Source organism: Nymphaea colorata, chromosome 9 (assembly GCF_008831285.2).
Source record: "Nymphaea colorata isolate Beijing-Zhang1983 chromosome 9, ASM883128v2, whole genome shotgun sequence".
Classification (NCBI taxonomy): Eukaryota; Viridiplantae; Streptophyta; class Magnoliopsida; order Nymphaeales; family Nymphaeaceae; genus Nymphaea; species Nymphaea colorata.
Window position 1 is genome coordinate 25,057,535 of NC_045146.1, and position 21,466 is coordinate 25,079,000.

A 21,466-nucleotide genomic window follows, 5' to 3' on the forward strand; every position below is an offset into this window, starting at 1 on the left:
TATGTATAGATATATTATACGGTTCCATTCACCCATCGATGATGTCACTTTAACGCTTGTTCCAGGGTCATGAGTGGCAGCAAAGGGACTTTTGTAAATTCAATGAACAGTTTTCACATACCACTGCACAACAAACTTATCCAAACACCGGATCATAGAGCAACCAAATGAAGGCCTCTGTAAGAAAAGAAACATGCTAAACTGGATGAAGGGTCATGTAGAACCGAATCTCATCTTTTAAATAGAAGTCATAAACATCCTTTGATGGTGGGAATGCAAACTTTGTATGCTCTCATATTCATGAGCAAACTAATGCAACCCAAAAATTTTTACAAGATAGTTGTCCCCAGTCAAAACAGGCAGATTAGTTTTGATCGTAACTCCTTTCAAATTTCAATGGTATGTGACTCTGTAGCAGGACCAACTCTGGAATCATTAGTTACATAATAAATCCCATGGAAAAGACAAAAGATTGTGCAGTCAAAGAATACTGGTCATGGTAAGTTTACTAGTAGAGCAGTCGTGCAAATATATCCTTGCCTCAAGTTTACACCACTCCAGAAGGAAGACGCAACACAAGCTGCCCGCCGAATACACTGTCAAGTTGCAAAGGTTTCAGAGTTCAAACAGTGATAAAGTGTATTTGCTAAGTATGGCATGCATAAGTACCTCTTCACATAATAATAACAGAAATCTGCTAGAATAAAAGTCTGTACGATCTCAGCAATAAGCACCATTGGAGGCCAAAATGCATAGCCTAATGCAGTCAGCAAGCGTCCACGAGTATCCACAACCTACATCAAATGGAACAACAGTTATGTGTTTCAAATTTTTTGTCTTACCCAGCATAATGCAACAGCTGAATAATGACTAATATAAGAACATTCAGGAGAAGGGGGAGAAGGAAACAAAATAACTAAGATGGTTTGATGAGATCATGTGCTATGACAAACATCCGTTACATCCAGTCAGTTCCTAATTCAGCAACCACAATGATGTGATGGTTACCACAGAAAATAAAAAGGACATACAAAAGGCATCCGATATTCAAGTAAACACTGTAGACAGGTTTGTCAGATCCATGTTGCCAGATTGCATCCTCAAGTTTTGATCTAAAGATTTTCTTTTAATAATTTTTAGTACAGCAGCATTCTACCTATTCAAACTTTCGACTAAGTGACCCAAAAGTTCATATTAGTAATCATTTTGCTAGAAGAAATATAGACTGCCTAGCATGAGGGGCACCTACATAACATAGGCTCTTTAGTGGGAAATTGAAAAATACATGTTTTTCTTATTAATGGGAAATTGTAAAATACATGAACTATGTATACACAGACTCACAATGTTGATCATGATTTTTCTTATTTAATGGGAAATTGTAAAATACATGAACTATGTATACACATACTCACATGATATGCATCTGCCTCCAATCTACACTCAGACTCTCTGGACACGACATAGATATGCATAAATGGACTATACGTGCAGAGTCTAATCAAAAGAAACCTTCATACTTACAGGATTTACCAGAAAGAACATGCATTTAAAATCACAGAAAACCATGCCAAGGCCTACTTGATTTTCTCTCCTGGTACACCATGCACAAGGGAAGCACAGGTAACCATCCTTCAAGTATGTATCTCAACATTTTTATAACTTTTCTCAACCATGGGTGCACATTTTGCAGCATCAGTAAATTAAACAAAAAATTAACCAACAAATGCTCCTAACATCATAAAAGGCAATCTAGAATGCCTCTAAATTAGAAATCCACGAGCATACTAAGGAATAAAATCTAACCTGCACGAACAGGCAGAGCTATAACTAACATCATCAACATAGAAGACCCACACATTTCTTTGCCGTTTTTAAGTTTGATTCCCTGAGTGCCATGTTTGAGCATGGTCTTGGATCAGGAAAAATGTAATATCTATCAGAAGGAGTTACTAATAATGAAGAGTTTAACAGAATCACATCATAAGAGCAGGACTAGTTTGTGATTCACACAAAAGATGAACCTGGTATAGTAGTGAAAAGTAAAAACAAATATACCCGCCATATGTTACCAAGAGATATTTATGGATCAAAGATAAACATAGGATAGAGATTGTTTTGGGCAAGTGGATTGCCAATATACACATAACGATAATAAATAGATGGAATACAAACATGTATTGAGTCTATGATGGCAGTTACACATAAGACACTACTTGTATGGGCATGAGTTGTTCATAAGGAAGAAATTCAGATGATGTCATACCTGAAGGACCCAATGTGCACAGTTCAGAAATCTTGCAATGCCGAGAGCAAATACATAATGTGCAGTAAATGGCTCAACAATCTGCAAAAGCGTGAGCATATTAGAGCAAAGGTAGGAGGATACTGCTTTAGTCAGTTATGAGCCTTACAATGTAAAAAAGAAAACAAATAGAAGAGTAACTTTAGCTCTAACCTTTGTGTTTTGCATTACTTGTAGCTGAGGCAATACTGAGACAGCTTCCAAATAAACACAAAAAGCCCAGGCAATCCTGTGTATTATACTATGTGAGGTTGAAGGATGAACAAGAAAGGCCAGTGCGAGACATGGGACTACCTGCATCCATAATTTGCATTTGGACAAAGTTAGGAAATGCATTGTAATGCAATGATCCCATATTCTACACGTTTTTCACCAACAGCAGCTCTATCTCTTCCACATTGCCGATTTTGGAGCAAACATGCATGTAACGTTATGTTTAGACTTTATACATGCTCATATTTATAACGATAAGAGAGAAATTTGAACAAAATACTTGACGATAGCAGAAGTTCAATGTCTAAAAACTAGTCAAACTGGCTTCACCATGTCCATGGCTTTCAGAAAATAAGCAATGATAAATATCACTTAAAAAAATTTAATTTGCGTTTCCCTTTTGAAGTTGGGAGGTAGAACTGTTCAGGGGCTACTGACCTCTCTCATTGCCTGAACGCCTACAATTTTGTAACACATTACATGATCTGAAGTTCATTATTCAGATCATTGCAAGTATTAAAGATCTCAATCGCTGGAGGTCTAGAACCTTGGAATACCGGTAAACCGAATGACTTGAATTTCATAACTCAGATAATTATAATTATAAAAAGACATGAAAACTGACAAAGGAAAAACTGACCACATAATATGTTGCAAAGTTGTCTTTATCCTCCATGTAACTCAACGTCAACTTAAATCGGATCATGTAAATCACCCACAGCGTCGTGATTAGAGTTGCTGAATCAAGCAGAGTGTGTATGTCGTATTCCATCACATAGCTACAGTACAGCCTCACAGCCAAAAACATGGCCGTCAGCTCCTGCGATTTGAGTGAAAGGCCTATAACGAAATTCCCAGGCACCAACGATCACAAGAAGTCAACATTAGAAACCTCAAACTTCCCAAGATACCGCGATCAACAAGGCAAATCTCAACGACCAAGATCGTAAAATCAGTCAATTATAACAAGAAAAAAGACGCATTTCGCTTTCAATAAGAAAAGAAGAAGAATCAAACGACTACGTCCTTCAGAATATTATAGGAATCAAGAAATACGGAGACGGGCGTGTGGGAAGAGGAGGAAGGGGAGGAACCTGCACAATTTTTCTCCTTCATCAACTTGTAGATCAAGACGCAGATCCCAAGCGCATGACATGCCTCCGAGGCAACGAACAGATTGTCGTGATCGTGGACGACGAATTTAAGGAAGACAAGGGAAGCCATCCCGGTCACGACGGCCAGGAAGGCCTTCACCTTGGGCGGTTGCCTCCTCACCCATCCAACCAGAACGGTAATCGGGTTCCTCTTTGATGTTCTTATTGGAGTAACCATCTTCCTTACCAGACGAGAGAGAGACACCCACTTGTTCGTTCTAGCAACGGAAGATCAAAAGGGAGTAGATCAGGTCACTTTCTGGTGCAGAAGCCAATTGGAACGGGGAGTAGGTGCCCTTCTTGTTAGGGGGTTGCATGGGCTGGGATACGGGCGCCCTGCAGACCAGAGCCAGTCCAGGTTTTGGTGAAAAGATCCTAATGTGCCTTCAGATGCAAAAGATCCAGAAGAAAGTTTGGGAGAGAAAAATGGAAAAATTAACAACGAATAACTTCCTTTGTTATTGATGAATCTCCTAATCAGACCATTTTCGCTGTTCCCTGGATAAAGTTCCTGAGGTTAGAGGGCCTTCGTCCGGGCATATAAAGCGTTTGGAAGGACAATAAAACTGCAGGTAAATTAGATCAACAGCGCCTTCATCTCCCAATTGGGATCTGATATTTCCATTATAGTTCATATTCTTAACCTTTTTGCTTGAGATAGTGTTGACGATGGGACAGAATTTACTTGAGTGTTCTTTTTTTGTTTCTTATATACACATAGGACACAAGATTCTCAGCCAGGAAGATCATCGCTAAATCAATACCTAAGTTTTCTGCATTTTGACGTCATTTTGTGTGTCTAATCTCAGTATGCTGATAGGGAAAAAAAAAACTACCAAGTTTATCTTTCCCCGCACCATGGTGATAAGAGGACTTTTTCCTCGATTGGAAATCTGTTCAAATTCCTTTTAATGTCAATGGATTGAAACTGTGAATAGAAACTAATTAGCCGAAGAACAAGGAAAAGAAGAACTGGGCATGTCAATGGATTGAAACCATATTCGCATAAGATAACCAATGGAACTGCTTAAAAAAAAAAAAAACAGCCATGGAAGATAATCTAACATTCAATTAAAAAATTGGATAGGATACAAATTTAAGAAATGTCTGATCATATCAGGGGTTTAAATAAATATTTAATCATATTCAGATTCAGTTTCAAATAAATATCTTATATCCAATATCTATATATTTTGAAAGTTGGTTCCTAATATGATATAATGTGGACCAGATTGGGTTGCGCATTTAAAAGCCAGATTTGGATTTAGATATGAAAGTAAAAGTTGAATTTGAATCGGATTCACATTATGAATTTAAAAATATGATTTCCATATGGTATTAACTTTAGTTTATTGTTCATTCGTATTCAACTACAAATTCAAATATGAAAACGTGAATGTTCGATAAATCAAACATGGGAAAGAGTACATCCAATCAAATCCGATTTGTCTCCATGTCTCATGCTTCCAAGGGTAGAGCACGCCATTACAAATAACAAGGTCTCCAATTGGCAAAATCGCTCTTGTTTTTTAGAAAATTTAACATCATATTTATTTGTTTTTTAGAAAGTCACATTTGGCTTTTTAACATCTCTTGAACACGAAGCCACGAACCTCCCTAGAGACTAGAGAGACTCTAGAGGCATGAATATTTTGTTTTTGTCTCCGCAGACAAAATGTCCATAATTTTGACGACACTCCACAAAGTCGAAACGCAAAACTCTTGCCATCAAACACAAAACATTTAGTCCACACTCCTAGCGCACCTACTTATCTGATTCGTGATACCATAAAACTTACCAAACATTATTCACGCTGAAACCTACCAAACCTTCAAAATGCACTTACCTCAAAGTCTTGTTTCTATTTTTTTTTTCCAAAGGAACTTTGAAAGAACTGTAATTGTATTTGAAACACTTTTTCTGCCGTCGCATCATGTAAAGAACAGAGGCAGGGATAATAATAGACCATTAGTTAAGAAGGATAAAAAAATGTAAAGCAATTTTTATATTGCCAAATCTTTTGATGCTACCATTCTTTCTTCTAAATTGACAGGTAAGATAAGAGACTATCTCTCAGTCAAATAATATATTTGCAATACTTCCTCTTTATATTACAAGTGAAGAACGGCTTTTTGATTGAAAAGGGCAAACATGGGAAGATACTTTGCTAAAATTTGCAAGTGCTAAGCAAAAGCGAGGTTTATATTGGAAATTTCAAAAATACGAGTACCGTTATCAAGATTATTTAAAGCAAAATTTCGGTGTAAATGAAAATCTTCAGGAGAACGTTACCTAGCAACAATTTTATACGGGAAAGGAGGAAAAAAAAAAAAACTGGAAGAGAATAAAAAGAAAAGGGAGAGGAGGAGGGCGAGCAACGTCGGGAGAAGGGAAGAAGAGGAGTGGTCGTTTCTTGGATAACCGAATCCTGCAAAATGGCATTGTCCCTGCCTCTCTCTCCCGTCTCCATTCCCACCCAAAAGACCTCCATCTCCGGCCACTTCGCTGCTGGCGTCACTCCCTTCGCTTCCTGCTCCACGACCAACCATTCCTTCTTCCAGCAAGTGTCTCGCCACCTCCATGCAGCCGCCGGAAAAGGCTGCCGTCCCGTCGCCTCCATGGCCGGCACAGGAAAGGTTGGTACCCAGTCCGTTTTTCTTCTCGTTCTTTTGTTTCTGGCATCAATTCTTCTCGCGTCATTGCCCATTTTTTCTTCTGTTTCTGTTTTCTGGAGCCGGATATGTCTGCGGGTGGTTTTGCACGCAATTCTTAGTAAAAGAAGGCGCTTCATTCGATCTTTTTTGAATGATAGACTGTTTCAAACCAATCGAATTTTCCGGTGAAAATCTATTTCAGCATTACATTTTCGTTTCAGGTGGCCCTTTGTCTTTCTTCTTCGTCGTTTTTGATGGATAGTGGGTATAAACTGAACGAATGATCTATGAGATTCGTTATCCGGTTGGAATATTGTAACCTAGTAGATCCAGTAGAAAGTCTGAAACGTGCCAATTGAAGAATCTTTTTGTAGCCGTTTGCTTCCTGAACTGCTACCAGCTTTGTTATTTTGCAAATCAATGAAAATATTTTGCCTCAGCAACGGCGAGCTGTAGCTGTAGGCCGATAAGAAGCTCCTTGCAGTCGGTGTAAAGTGTTTTTGAGATAAAAATTTGAAGTTGGCTTTATTTTCTCTTGTTCTTTTTCTTAAATTGTCAGAAAAATTAGATGACGGGGGACTTGCTGTGGGAGATGAGTTGGAAAAGTGATGGTTAAGATCAGATACGATCGAACGTTACTTAGTTCTTTACTGATATCCTTTACTTTCTTGTCCCTAGTTTGCAACTAAGATTTCCTTTCTTGCATGCCAAATTCCCATAGTGTCTGCAAATATTGAGACCGATTGCTGTGATTTGTGCACGGGACATAAGTTTTTGTGTTTTGGCGTTATCTTGTTGCCTTTCTCACTTTGTTTGTGTGGATCTTTTCTTTGTGCTGTTCAATAATTAGACTGTATTTTCGGACCATTGAGAATAGTTTGAGACCGTACACATTTTGTGTTGGTGGCTATTCTAATCCTTCTTTTTTTTTTCTCTCTTTTGCAGTTCTTTGTTGGAGGAAACTGGAAATGTGTAAGAACAAAGATGCCCATACTTTCTGATCTGGAGTTTTTACCTTTTCCTTTTTCCCTTTTCTATTTTATTTCGCCTCCGCTTGATGCCATGATGTCCTTAAAGTATCTCTTTTATCAACAAGTGAGAAGAAACGCTGTTTCAAATATTTATCAGCATGACGAGAAGGATTAAGGCTTAAGTTGGTGATATTTTGGCTTAAATGTGTCGTACTAGCTATTAGCAAGACTCACTCCCTCCTATTTCATCATTTACATCCTTAAGTATCAAAAACTATATCTTTCTATTGTCTATGCCCTTAGCATTGCTTAAATGAGGCTCTTTAGTCATCGCCATGTAGTCATGCCCAGGTGTTGCCTTTGATATAGAGAATCCTAATTTGCGTTGATCCATCAAGTAAGCACTACATTTCCAGGTTTGCAGCAGCTTAGGAATTGTCAGACAAAAGGAATAATTATTTTGAATTGGTTATAAGGAAATTTAAATTTACATGTCTTCCAAATGAACACTTCAACTGAATTATGACTGGATTTTTGCAGATCAATCTGTTTTATGTCTTTGATACTAACCATGATTATGTTGAGGACTACATATCCAAGTGATGTGTAGACGGAGGCTTTCTTTTGTCTAGTCTTAAAAAAAATCTGTTTGATTGTCACTACCATTATGGTTGGTAAATATTTCTTTAAAATGCAGGTCTTTTAAGCAATTGTCTCTCTTATGCATTCTTGCACGACAATTTAAGTTGAAGGTGTGTGGATCCTTATTTGCCTGCACACCAATTAAGAAAAAAAAAAAAAACTACAATGCTTCTAGGGCTATTATGGCTTGAAGCCATTGCTTTGTCATTCTGGTAGATTTTAGCAAATGAAAGATTGTTGTAGAAGATTTTATCGGTAAAAACAGTAAAGTTAAAACTCTCAAAATTTTCATTCAAATGAAACCATAGTTGCCCAGTATTGCTGGAAACATTCAGAGGCTAGTAGGGACCTAAACAAGGAAAATGATATCAAAGACATTTTACATGCTCTAATTGTTACTTGGGGGTTGGGATTGAGTGGACACATTGGGAAGAGTTGTCATATGTGTTAGTTAAGAGGGGATGTGATCAAAGGTAAAAGGCTTGCTGTGAGAACTGTGAAAAAACATTCAATCTTTACATGCAAAAGCAGATGATGTTGCATCTGTTTCAGAGTTATATTAATGTGTGCCACAAGCACTCTGGATTATGTTTTTATTTATAAAAATGCCTTCAGCCCATGTCCATACTAAGTTTAGCATCAAAGTTAAACACACATAAAATAAGTACAGAAGGTTGACCCTTACATAATTGCATTCTTCTGTCTTTCTCAAATATCCTTAAAAAGTCTATTAAGTTTTTCAGTAATGAAAACTGATATAGGAGAATCAGCAGATTCTGGTTCATGCCGCCTCCATATTTGTTGACATTGGGGTGGGGCTGAATCATACCCTGACTCAACTTGGTGATGGGTTCAATGTTGCCTATTGGCAGATGCAAGCAGTATGCATCTGTACTGACAGCATCGTCTGTTGTGTATTTTTATGGTAATCTGGCCTCTTGTTTTCCTTCTCTTAGTTATTGTTATCGTCTGTTGTGTATTTTTATGGTAATCTGGCCTCTTGTTTTCCTTCTCTTAGTTATTGTTATCTATCAGTTTACAAGTTCCAGTGTATCATCAAATGGTTGGGTTTCTCATTCGCTTATGTAATGGCATCTCCTTTTCTCCATCCTCATTTTTTTGGGGTTAATGCAGAATGGAACAAAAGATTCCATCAGCAAGCTTGTTTCTGACTTGAACAATGCACAAATTGAGGATGATGTTGGTATGCACTAATTTTGTGTCCCTTTTCCTGGTTGTTATCTGAACGTTTATATTTTTCCTTTCATCTGCTTGTGGTGTTTTTCTTAAAGTTATGATCCCACGTTTTTTCATGATGTTATTAAATTATTATGTCATGATAATCATGTCAAATTATTCCAAGTGGTCTCAAATCAGTTGTTTGATACTTAAGAGAGTCGAGGAAAGAAAAGTTGGGGGTATCATTTTTTATTTCTTGGACAGATTTTAAGTTTTTAATATTTTTTTATAAAATATATTTGTAATATTATGATATTTTTCTAAATGGGCCTTGAATACATGAAACTGGATCAATTTTTGTGTGTATATATGGATGTGGTTATCTACTAGATGCATCTCATTATTTTGTGCTTTTCTCGAGTTAAACCTCCATCCGGCGCTTCTCATTTTGTGTGAAACCTTCATCAGGTGCTTCTCATTTTGTGTGAACTTTTTTCTAAGCAGTTACTTTTCGTGGGTGTCATAAAAATGATTTCATCTCTCGTTGCTCTGCTCTGCAGGTTTTCTTGGACAGTTGCTCTTCTACACCCCTTTATGTGCTAAAATCGACTCCTGAATGACTACGTCATGTTCACTGATCGGAAAAATGCTTCCTATTACCAAGAATTTTGTAGAGTAACTTATGAAAATCTGCATGATTAAGAGTAAAATTATAAATTTTTAAAGCCACCTGATTTGTCACCTATCACCATGAAACTGGAATACTTCTGTGTTACTACCTTCAGTAATAGCTTGAGTCTTCACCATCTCCACAATTATTTGAGTGGTAAATCATTGAATTGCCACTGATAGCGAGTGCATGTGAAAACTTAAGACTGCTGCATCTGAATTGGTGTTTTATCAGTTTTTTTTTTTTTTAATTTGCTCTTGGTTTTGATCATTCCAAAATTTATCTGTTGGCTACTTGGTTTAAGATAAAACAATATCTTTAATCAGTAGAAATGCCTACTTTTGATTTATAGTCATAGGATGTTTTTCATACTGCAGATGTTGTTGTTGCACCCCCATTCATATACGTTGATCAGGTGAAGAATTCATTAACTGATCGGATTGACATTTCTGCACAAAATTCTTGGGTTGGTAAAGGTGGTGCTTTCACTGGAGAAATCAGGTATAACTTTTTGCAGGCATCTGGAAACAACTAAGCAAATTTTTAATAGTCATTTATGAGCTTGCATTTTAAGATCCGCCACACTTTGGCATATAATTGCTTACTAATTAAGTCTCATATAACACCATTGACCATTTTCTTCTTGCTGTGATGTTATGTTGCTATGTCAGTACCTTATTGGCATGAAAGCATGACTAATGGGAGGAATACTTGTAGAACATATTTAGCTTTAGCAAAATCAGATATTGAAGGTTTGTTTCATCAAGAATTTTGTTCTATGGAAGGCAAACATTAATTTTATTTGATGTGTGGTTTATCAAGGTCTATAAATATTGGACATGCGGTTTAACCTTGTTTTTTCACCTGTGGTCTAGCTACCTACTTTCTGATGTTGCAGTTATGAAGTTGTTAAGAGATCAGTTAATATCATCATAGAGCTAATCATACATTTTTTGTGGCTCTATCAACTTCTTCATTTTTCCATCTAGCTTCCACTTTCGTTTGACCTTATTATCTTTCTATATATTCACAATAGTTTGATAGACCTTTTCTCTTAATCATTAAATATCAATCTATGGTGAAGTTTATCCAACTTTCTCCTATGCAGTGCAGAACAGTTGAAAGATATTGGTTGCAACTGGGTTATTCTGGGCCATTCAGAAAGGAGGCATATTATAGGGGAGAATGATGAGGTACTGATTTTGCTAGTTCCCTTTATAATTCTTGATTATAATGCTATAATTTGCGATTTGGCATCTGTACTACTTTTTCTAAGGCTGGAAGTTTCTCTTTCCAGTTTATTGGAAGCAAAGCTGCTTATGCTTTGAGTCAGAACCTGAAGGTGATAGCTTGTATTGGTGAATTGCTGGAAGAAAGAGAAGCTGGCAAAACATTTGATGTCTGTTTCAAACAGTTGAAGGCTTTTGCAGGTTCCTTCGTCTGCCTGTTTCCTTATATATGATTGTACATCATTGCATCCGTGAATCTGAATGCCGCTTTTTTTGATGCAGACAAAGTATCCAGCTGGGATGATATAGTAATTGCTTATGAGCCTGTTTGGGCTATCGGCACGGGAAAAGTTGCTACCCCTCAGCAGGCACAAGAGGTCCATGCCGCTGTTCGTGATTGGATGAAGAAGAATGTGTCAGCTGATGTTTCTTCAAGGACTAGAATCATATATGGAGGTACAAGCCATTTAAAATAAAGCCTGAATTTTGTTGGAGAATGTGCTTAAGAATGTCATGTATATGGTTCATGGTTGTTGTTTTTTTTCTTTCTTTTTTTATCTTTTGACTGTGCAATAGTTATAATTATTCACGGAGATATGATTGCTATGGTGCTGCTGATTTAGAGAAAGTTAATGGCCCAAGCGATTTGCTAAACTTTTGTAAATGGTTAGAAAAGCTCAGCTTAAATTCATTTATTTATTAAAAGGGTGAGTTTTTTTTTTCCAGCTTCCCTTTGATGAGACTCAACAGAAGTTGCTCATGGTTCACACTTCGCTTAAAATTTAGTTACAAAGTGGAGCTTGAAAAGTTGAATAACCTGACTCAGCTCATCAGCTCTAGATTTTGCATCCTGGTGTCCACCTGCCTAGAGAGACCAGATCAGGAATCTACCATGTGTCCTCCATGCAGTTCTTTTGTGTCTTTGATCCTTACCTTTTGGCTCATCAAGTTGATATAAGTTTGTTAATTCTTGAACTAGTGCATGCTGGAGCAATAAGAAGTTGCTGATGTATGTGGACATCCTTCCTCTACTGCACTTGGAAGTTGAAACAACAGATTAGATGTCTAAGAAACTAATTACATCTGAAATTGCGTGAGTGGCAGTATGTGATGGGGGCAGATATATTTCGTACAAAGTAAATATAGGGCACCGTCTCCTGTATAGCAGTTCAATTCCTTCAGTTCTGTTTTTGTATAACCTGTTCATTTCCTTATTTGTTTGACTGGTTTTGCAACCTGGCTTTTGGTTCTGCTTTTTGTTTGAGCTGCAATATGTATAATATGTGTAATATCATATGTTACATTACTTCTTGCTTTAGTGGCTCCTGATATTTGTGCCACAAGAGCTATATGAAAGTTCATGCTAAACTCATGTTTGCAGGCTCTGTAAATGGTAACAACTGTGGGGAGCTTGCGAAGCAGGAGGATATTGATGGGTTCCTTGTTGGCGGTGCATCCTTGAAGGTAAATTATGTGCTACTGTTGAGCACAAATTATAATTTCATGTGTCCATAACAAACATATGCATTTTCGCTAGAACATACACCATTGGGTATTTGGAAGCAATTCATGAAAGCCTAATGAAACACATGAAATAATAATATGCTATAGTGAAGCAGTTCATTTGAGAATTTTTTCATAAACAGATTTAGTATTTAGCTACATTTGTGTGCTATACAGATTCTTAGTGCCAAATTTTTCACTGCAAGTTAAACTTACAGCTAAATTTTTCCTCAAAAAGAGATTCTCCATACTATGAAATGGTACTTGATGTATAGGCATCTAAATATTATGAAATAACACGTTACCTCCTCAGATTCTGAGACAGGTAAATTCTTAGTTCTTCTTGGTTAAATCCAAAATAACTATGTGCCCTTCCGCCTATAAAAAGTTCAAAAGTAAACAACAAAAGCAGCAGAAATCCTTTGCAAAACTTTTCTAGTCTATGATCACAATGCCAGAAGGTGGTACTACCCTTCTTGTTTGAATTTATATTTGAAGATGTACTGGATGTTCTTGGTTTTGGATGGTTTCCAATGGGAAGATACTTGAAAGGCATGTGTGTATGTGTGTTTGTGTCAGCATTACAATCCTGGAATTGTGGGTTCTTCCTTGGTATTTGCTTGTTTGCTCCGGATTATTTTTTGTAGGTTCTTCCTCGGACTTGTTTGTTTGCCTTAAGCTTGGAATTTTTTTTTCCTTAACAGTGACATTGTATAGCCTTTTTTTACTGTGGATCATGTTTCATATTCTTTGGTTCCATTTTCTTGGAAAGTCGTTATTAGACAATATGTCTTTTGTTTGTATCTGGAAAGTGAAATAGAGATTGCTGTTAGTGCATACAAGTAGACTTAGGCAACTAGGAAGGAGACCATTGCCAAGGTTCCCATCAACTTTTGCTGGCAACAGTATGTTGGTGTCTTTTGAAATTGTGAGCATGATAGTGCAATTGATAGATGATCTTCAATTGCACGTGGCATCAATCAGCACTCAGCAGTTAGGACTTCCTTCTCCTATTCTACTGTTGGATTGGGGCATGACTGCTGGATATTGATCTTTTTGAGCTTCCTTGATCCTGCAATACTGAAGATGTACTTCCCTTTATATACCATAGATCTGTAACTGATCACACCTACTTTGTGTTTCAGGGTCCAGAATTTTCCACCATTGTCAATTCTGTAACTTCAAAGAAGGTCACTGTGTAAGAGGATTGCATGCTCGATGACGGTCTAGCAGACTAGAAGGCAGGCAATTGATATTTAGGAGTTTTGATCCTTTTTGTTGTTTTCGAATAAAAGAATGGCATATGCACTGTTTTTGGTGATTTTTCCAAGAAGCAAGAGTAGGAAAAGAACTGTTCAGTCTGTTGGACCTCACAAGCATGAAATTTTGTCAGAATGATTTTCACAAAATGGGCAGTTCATTCCTAAATTCACGACGGCAAGCTGCCGATAACCCCAAGAATTCCAACCCAAAGGGCCATTGGTTGTGCTACTGCAACCTATCCGTCTAAATATTGGTCCAGCTACCTACCGATTGGCAAAATGGGTGGGGACGGTTAGGCACGGCTGCTGAATAGGGAGACTAAAAGCGCTTGACAAAGAAATTCTTTTATAAGTAAAATCTTCAAAGTCTGGCTTCTCCTTGGTTCTTTTTTTTTAATCCGATTTTATTTTTTAAATATTCTATCCCAACTGTTCTTTTGGAGACACTTGTGCTTCTGCCCTTGTTAATTGAAAACATTCCTTTTCAGCCGCCTCAGCGCAAATATATATTCATTTTATGTTTGGGATTCAACAACATTTTTTACAAGTAATGCAAAGTTCCCAATTTTAGATTTGGACATATACGTGCAATTTATGTGCTAGGATGTGTAAAATCGACCTTCAAATTTGGATCGGACATTATATGGGACTTTCTAGCACTTGAATATTAGCAGACATAGAAATGCCAAGACTTGATGATCCAGAAGACACATTTCTATATCGAGAAAGAGCTTGAGATTTACTGTTCGAAACGAATCACGTACATCGCATCTGCTTCGTTAAGTTTCAGTAGAACAAATTAAAATCTTAACATCACAACAGTTCTCGCCGTTATCTTTGTTTTTAAGTACTTTTCCATTCCCCATAAATCACAACAATAACAAGACCAACAAGGGAGAAAACTGAGAAGGGAGAGAGCTTTTTTTTTTTTCCCCTTAAATATCGCTCAGGTGATGGAATTCAGAAAAATAAAGCACAAAGTTCAGGGACAAAATGACCAAGGTTAAGGTGACGTGCACTTGATTAACTGCGAAAAAACGTTGGGGTCCTAAGCATAATCGGATTAAGTGTGTTCCCAACTTTCCATCACATTCAAAAACTTTAGCTGTGTTTCGGAAAATCATCAAGGAAAAAAGTGAGTTCATTGTGCTGACAAACAATAAAGAGCACCATTCGTTCTGAACATGCAAAGCATCAGCAATGAATTTGTTAATCGCAAGAAGGCGGACATGAATTCACAATCACCTATCATCAGACACATATTTTAGGGGGAAAAACCTGAAAAAGGTAGAGAAAAGTTTGCTGCAAAACGAGGATCCCGTGCTTCCAAGCTGATTTTCAAAACCTAACGGTCAATGCCACCAAACTTCATATCCCACAGAAAGACTACTCCCTCTTTTACATCCCACTCCTCCGACCCTTCCCTTTCCCCTCCCTTTGCAGACATCTCTGCTCAATCATGGAGCCTACAGGGCTTCCGAAACTATCTTGCCCCCTATTCTCTCACTTTCTCGCCGTTCTTCTATTTCCTTCCATTCTTGCAGCAACTGACAATTTGGCCGGAAACCCAATTCGCCTCGTCACCGATTCCGGCCGACCGTCACTCACTCACGTGTTGCTTAATGCAGAAGAGCATTTCCATGAATTCTTGAAGCGGTTCAATAAGAAGTATTCCGGGCAGGAAGAGCACAAGCGCCGGTTTTCAATCTTCAAGAGCAATTTGCTCAAGGCAATGCACCACCAGGCATTGAATCCAACCGCCATTCATGGGATCACCAAATTCTCTGATCTTACGGAGGAGGAATTCAGTTCTATGTATCTGGGTCTGCATCAGATTCCTCGAGACTTTTCCAGGCTTGAGCCAGCACCGTTCCTACGGACTGATGATCTGCCTGAGAGTTTCGATTGGCGAGAACGTGGAGCGGTTACCCCTGTCAAAGATCAGGTGAAGATGATGCATCACAGATAATACTTCCGCATTCTTGATTGGTTCCCAGTCACCAAAATAATTGTTCGAAGCCATGCTTGTTCTCTGTCTGATTTCGATTCAGGGAAGCTGTGGGTCTTGTTGGAGTTTTAGCACAACTGGAGCACTAGAGGGGGCTCATTTCCTAAAGACAGGACAACTTCTAAATCTTAGTCAGCAGCAACTAGTTGACTGTGACCATGAGGTACTTCACATACTTGCAATTAAATCTCGCTGTTGGACATGTGGGTATATTGAGAAAATCTGGTGAAGCTATTGCGGAAGATGAAATGAGAATTTTACATAAATATGCTCAAGCTTTGATAGAATAACAAAGACTTGAAACAAGCATTTTTTCGTATAAGTTCAACTCAAAAAAGGTATACATGAAAACTCAAACAAATTTGAACTTAAAAAATCACAAAATGTGCTTATTCATTTATTTTGTGTTACTACTGTTGTGAAGATACATCCCATCGGCATCAATGTATGAAATGTTCATTTTTTGGGAGCATCATCATACTTCACCGTATTGACATTTGAAATATGATAAAATTATAAGATAATTGGGTCATCACTCAGAGAAGTATAAAAAGAAGAAGATACTGATCTCCAGTTTAACAACTACTATCTGTAATTCTGTATCAGTGTCAACCGCTAGGGGAAGGCCTGACGTGCAATTCTGGTTGTTTTGGTGGCCTCATGACGAATGCATTTCGTTACGCAATCAAAGTAGGTGGTCTTCAAAGAGAAGAGGACTACCCATACAGAGGAATAGAAGGTGCCTGCAAGTTTGATAAATCAAAAGTTGCAGCAAAGATGGCGAACTTCAGTATTGTTTCTACCGATGAGGATCAGATTGCAGCACATTTAGTCAAGCATGGGCCTCTGTCTGGTATGCTGTACATTGTTCAATTCCTATTTTTTGTGTCTGCAAGATCCTACTTTTCTTTCACGTGAAGCAGTCATTTAGGCGCAGTGCAGACGAAGATAGACTCGATCTTGCTCCGTTTTCTTCTTGGCATTGAGAGTTTGCCTCAACTTAATACTGTTTCCGGCCCAGCGTTGAAAGTATTCCATCGTAACCCCAGACATCTAGCCAACTGCTGTGCCTCATCCACCGAATCCACAATATCAACTGATCATTAGTCAGTTACTTGATTCATTGAGAGAAACTCTCAACTTTCTTCTGTCAGACCTGTATCAGGAAAGTCCCCACAGCCACATTGTTTACCTGTCATCAGAGAAGCACACCCTATATGTATTGTGTCTTTTCTCTGATTAACCTCCTCTCTGCAGTATCACGCACATCATTATGAATAGATGCTCCAGGTATCAAACTCTAGAGTTCCTTTCGTTTGGAGGCTTTAACAGAAGCCAACTACCCAAGTGCATATAGTCATCTTAGGTGTTCATCGGCCTTATTGTGTAGACACGGAGAAATTCCACCAATGTTCTCAAGTTGCTAACTGAATCTGTATGTTTTCTCTACATCTTGCAGTAGCAATCAATTCAAAGTTCATGCAAAGCTATGTCGGTGGTGTCTCTTGCCCTCTCATATGCAGCAAGAGGTTGAACCATGGAGTCCTCCTCGTAGGCTATGGGAGTGGAGAGTACGCCAAGGAAAGACTGAGGAAGTTGCCCTTTTGGTTGATAAAAAATTCATGGGGAGCCGACTGGGGAGAGGACGGGTACTACAAGGTCTGCAGAGAACACAACATGTGTGGGGTTAACGACATGGTTTCCTCTGTTATAGCTGCAACTCCATAAATTCATCCTCCATAAATTCATCCTATTTTAGGGTTTCTATGATGTAAGGCCAAGTACATTTCTGTCTATTCAAAGATTACAACCCTAAATAATCGTCCAGAATTTGTCCTTCGCTTCGTCCGACCGCTACTTGATTGTAGAGAAGTTACTTGTTCGTTGGTCACTTGGTCTAATTTCCTGGTTTTCTATGCTTGCTTGGCTTGCACAAGGCAGGGTCCGCAGAGACACCGAAATCACCATGAAGGCGCAAATCGGCGCGCAACCCGTCAAGGACTGCCGTTGACTCCGCCCGTCCCTGGAGGAGGACGGCGAGTCCCCGCCATCCACAAGCACGGACGATGGACATTGCCAGTCCTCGGCCGAGGACAGACCCCCCTCATCTCATAGATGGCGGGATAACTAGGTGGATGCAGATACCAGTGACCTGTTGTGATGATGGCAGAGCCACTGCCGCCCACAACTGAGGACGGCGTCCTCGAGCTGCACGTCTCACCATTTTAGAATTTAGACCTTCATATTGTCTCTAAGGTAACCATCTTTTCGAAGTTCACAGAGAGACATGGAAAGGTATAGGCATGCATCAAAGTCTGCTAATGGTAATTCTCAGAAACATAAAACCAGATGTTAATAACTTAATAATTAATTCTTTCTTCAAACCCACGTTTAATAAATCTCTCAGCAGGATTGAAGGTTTATTTACCATACAGGTTAAGCGAGCAGATAGAGCACTAAAGGAAAAGGATCTGATCATTGGCCAAAACATCACAGTGATATTTCACAGAAAAACTACGTGAACACAAAATTATGCGGTGCACTCTTGTCTATCAAAGTCGGTAACAGTTTGGTTCGAGTCTCGTGCACCTACCAGTCGAGCAGACATACAACATGTTACAGAAAAGGTTAGGCATGCCTGTGCATGATGTGTTAAAGCCGTCGCTTACTGAGCTTTCTGTACAACTTTGGACATGACAAAATCATCATCGCTATCGGATGTATCTGACTTACGCTTCTTCGATGAAGTTTTGAGTACAGTGTCTGAAGCATAAATTTCCTTTTCAATGTTGTTCCCCGACTTCTTTACTGTAACAGCCTTGATGGGTGTCCCAATGTTTTGCTGCGCACCTTTTTCTAATTTCCGCTCGTAGACCTTTTTTGCTTCTTCTTCTGGCAACAAGCCTCTCTCCATCATCCTGCAACCAACATGGGCCAAATTGCTTCTAAGAATGCCACTAAGAGAGACGCACGTAGACTCGAGAAAAATGACAAAAGAAAGAGGCATTGAGGGTTGTTTAGATGCCATTTCTCTAGTTAGAACAATTTTGGGATTTAATAGCAATGAAGCTGCGTCATTCAGAAGATACAGAAATTCTTGCATGTAGATGTAGACTATAGTTGTTACATATTCACTCCATCCAGCGATAATTTGCCAACAGAAAGGAGCCTTAAACTTCTCTGCCTTGACAGGGTATGAAACAGAGAAATCTCAATGAACTTCTGGTGATTTAGACTTGCTTCAACATTCATATAACAAAACTCTTCTTAGGGTTTCATGCTAATTAGATGTTCTGTTAGTCAAGTGAAATATTAACGACTAGAGATCCCAACTCCTTAAATAATAAAACACAACCAGAATTCAGAAATCTAGCGTGAGACCTGGTAGTTGCATTTTCCTAGGCTTAATCAGGTATAGGAGCTTGACAAAATTCCAATAACTTTTCACAAAGCCGTCCGAAGTGTCAGAGAATACATCGGCATTTTGGAGTTCCAAACGTTCCTGCAAACTATTAAATATGATGGCGCCAACTAAGATTAAAGAAAAACGAAAGGAATAATCCCCTCAACACCTAAATGTTTTTACAAAGCGAATTAGGAAAACTCCACCCATGATCTTATGGTTTTTATGATTTTTCTGATTAGTCAACCCAAGTGAAGAGATCAGAAGAGCGTTCTAAACTAATTAATTGACGGGGCATGAAGATTGTATTCTGATTTTATGGGCTAATTTTTAATAGGGTAAATCAGAAGATCGTGGGTCCGCCGTCTCATACAAATTAAGAAATAAAGAAACAAACAACAAAGAAAGGTAAGCATAGGTGCCAGTAAATTTTTTACCAGACAGCCGCCATCTCGCTTGTCAGTACTTGCTCATGCAGCGTCTCGTAGAAAACTCTCAACGGATCCCTCTGAAAATACAGGTCAATCAAATACCTTCAGCAAGACAACAAAGAAGAGCCGAAGTTACAAGGGGCTAGGGTTCTAAGAGCAGAGACTTACCGCGCTAGGTGGGTGATGCTTCTGACCGGGCAAGTCATAAACCTTCTTCTTCTTCTTCCCGCCCTCCTTATCTTTGCTCGACTTCAAAGTAGCTTCCTCCTCCTCCTTTTTCTTATTCTTCTTCACTATCGCAACTGCCTGCTTCTTCTTTTTCTTCTTCTTCTTAGCCTTCTTTTGGCAAGAACACAGTGATTAGTCGCTCCAAGAAAGAACGAAATGGGAAAAGAAAACAGAGGCTGCCTTCTAATTGGTTTGGTCTCAAATTCTACAGCATGAAGCCAAGAAACCCAAAACCAGTCGAACTAGCAAGCAGAGGAAAAGAAGAGGGAGAGAAGCCAAGAAACCCAAAACCAAAATAGGCGTACTACTCAAGCAGTCGAACTCGCAAGAAGAAAAAGAGAGAGAGAAGCCAAGAAACCCAAAACCAAGGTACAAGGGTCCCTCGATCAGTTGAACTAACAAGAAGAAAAGAAGAGAGAGAACCTTCCTACGGCCATCGGTTGGTTCAGACGTGGTCGTCATTTGACTCATTTCCGTCCTGACAACAACATCGACAATTTCCGTCCTGACAACAACATCGACAATTGGCTTCCTCTCCACGTCAACGCTCTTCTTCTTAGCCGCCTTGGCTGCTTTCGGTTGAGTAGCGTCAGCGTCAGCCATGAACGAAAGACTCGACTTCCTCCATTTCTATCAGAAAAGAAGACTGACTTCCTTCCTTTCTCACCGTAAAACAGGCAGGTGTTGATCGATAACGGATCGTGTAGCACCAACCGCCATTTTCTTCCCTCGACGATCCGTGCAGCTCCTCCGAAAAGCGACGCAATGCGGAGTGTCGGTTTAGATTCTCGTCACAGAGACACGTTAATTTCTACCAAGCTTCATTTGAATCAAGCGTTTTCAAATTAAGATATGAAATGTTATGACCTGTCGTCCCACTCACAGTCAGGAACCAGGTGTTCTACACAGGATTGATCTGAAACAAGACGTATGCCTCGCGAAACCCAACTGGTTACTGTCATCTCTGCAATATAATTCTTCAGTGCCATTTATTTTTTCGTTATAGAAATTAATATTTGCTCTTATATTAATTAACTGATGTTTGATGAATTTGCCAATCAGACTAAATGTTTTGTTTTCTATACAAGCTGGGAACCAATGAAATTTTGGCTGCAAAATGTAAGAACTTATACGCTTAGAAACCTTGGACAATGCCTAAATTATATTGTTTTAGTGTATAAATAATTATTTATAAGGAGCAATCACTAAAATTTTCTTCTTCTATTTATATATCTATAACTTTTAATTGAAGCCTTATATATAATACTTTGTCAGACTTTCTTTTGAAGGCCTATGGTACTAAAATTTAGGATCTCTTGATTATACGATCACCCTCAATAGACAATTTGACCTACAATTTCAGTTCCTTTTTTTTTTTTTTTTTGAAAAAACGCAGTTGAAAGCATGAAAAATGACCGAAAAAAAGGATGCCAAAACGAAAAACTGTGTTTTCACCTTTTTCCGTTTTTCTTTTACTGTTTTAATGTCAGACTGCTAATTTTCTAATTTTATTTATTGATGCTACTTATTTTTAACATTGTCTTCTTAAATCGTGAAGCACCCAACAGCACCTCCATCGGCTGCTTGTCGTGCACAAAACAGTGGTTTGAGTG

At 38.5% G+C, this 21,466-nt stretch overlaps 4 protein-coding genes across 5 annotated transcripts; 2 read left to right on the forward strand and 2 right to left on the reverse strand.

Moving 5' to 3' along the window:
- Window positions 1-213: 213 nt before the first annotated feature.
- LOC116260492 (uncharacterized) lies at window positions 214-4,210 on the reverse strand. Its single transcript, XM_031638874.2, has 6 exons — window positions 3,613-4,210; window positions 3,159-3,358; window positions 2,459-2,599; window positions 2,267-2,347; window positions 670-794; window positions 214-596 (listed from the first exon to the last, which is right to left on the reverse strand). Exons 1-6 carry the CDS (start codon window positions 3,848-3,850, stop codon window positions 548-550), a joined length of 834 nt encoding a protein of 277 aa, XP_031494734.1. The 5' UTR covers window positions 3,851-4,210; the 3' UTR covers window positions 214-547.
- A 1,798-nt stretch (window positions 4,211-6,008) lies between these two features.
- On the forward strand, window positions 6,009-13,882 carry LOC116260489 (triosephosphate isomerase, chloroplastic-like). Its single transcript, XM_031638873.2, has 9 exons — window positions 6,009-6,309; window positions 7,273-7,299; window positions 9,075-9,144; window positions 10,167-10,290; window positions 10,898-10,982; window positions 11,087-11,219; window positions 11,301-11,474; window positions 12,400-12,482; window positions 13,667-13,882. The coding sequence occupies exons 1-9, from the start codon at window positions 6,109-6,111 to the stop codon at window positions 13,721-13,723; spliced, it is 954 nt and encodes a 317-aa protein (XP_031494733.1). The 5' UTR covers window positions 6,009-6,108; the 3' UTR covers window positions 13,724-13,882.
- Window positions 13,883-15,107: 1,225 nt separating this feature from the next.
- LOC116260944 (probable cysteine protease RD19B) lies at window positions 15,108-17,630 on the forward strand. The gene is made up of 4 exons (XM_031639490.2): window positions 15,108-15,728; window positions 15,835-15,954; window positions 16,398-16,644; window positions 17,251-17,630. Exons 1-4 carry the CDS (start codon window positions 15,243-15,245, stop codon window positions 17,517-17,519), a joined length of 1,122 nt encoding a protein of 373 aa, XP_031495350.1. The 5' UTR covers window positions 15,108-15,242; the 3' UTR covers window positions 17,520-17,630.
- Window positions 17,631-17,770: 140 nt separating this feature from the next.
- Window positions 17,771-20,772, reverse strand: LOC116260945 (uncharacterized). 2 transcript variants are annotated; one of them, XM_031639491.2, is made up of 4 exons: window positions 20,277-20,772; window positions 19,794-19,964; window positions 19,632-19,702; window positions 17,771-18,709 (listed from the first exon to the last, which is right to left on the reverse strand). In XM_031639491.2, the coding sequence occupies exons 1-4, from the start codon at window positions 20,454-20,456 to the stop codon at window positions 18,457-18,459; spliced, it is 675 nt and encodes a 224-aa protein (XP_031495351.1). In that variant the 5' UTR covers window positions 20,457-20,772; the 3' UTR covers window positions 17,771-18,456. The 2 variants fall into 2 exon arrangements, with proteins under 2 accessions (XP_031495351.1, XP_031495352.1); XM_031639492.2 differs by having other exon boundaries at window positions 19,794-19,961; window positions 20,277-20,765.
- Window positions 20,773-21,466: the final 694 nt, after the last annotated feature.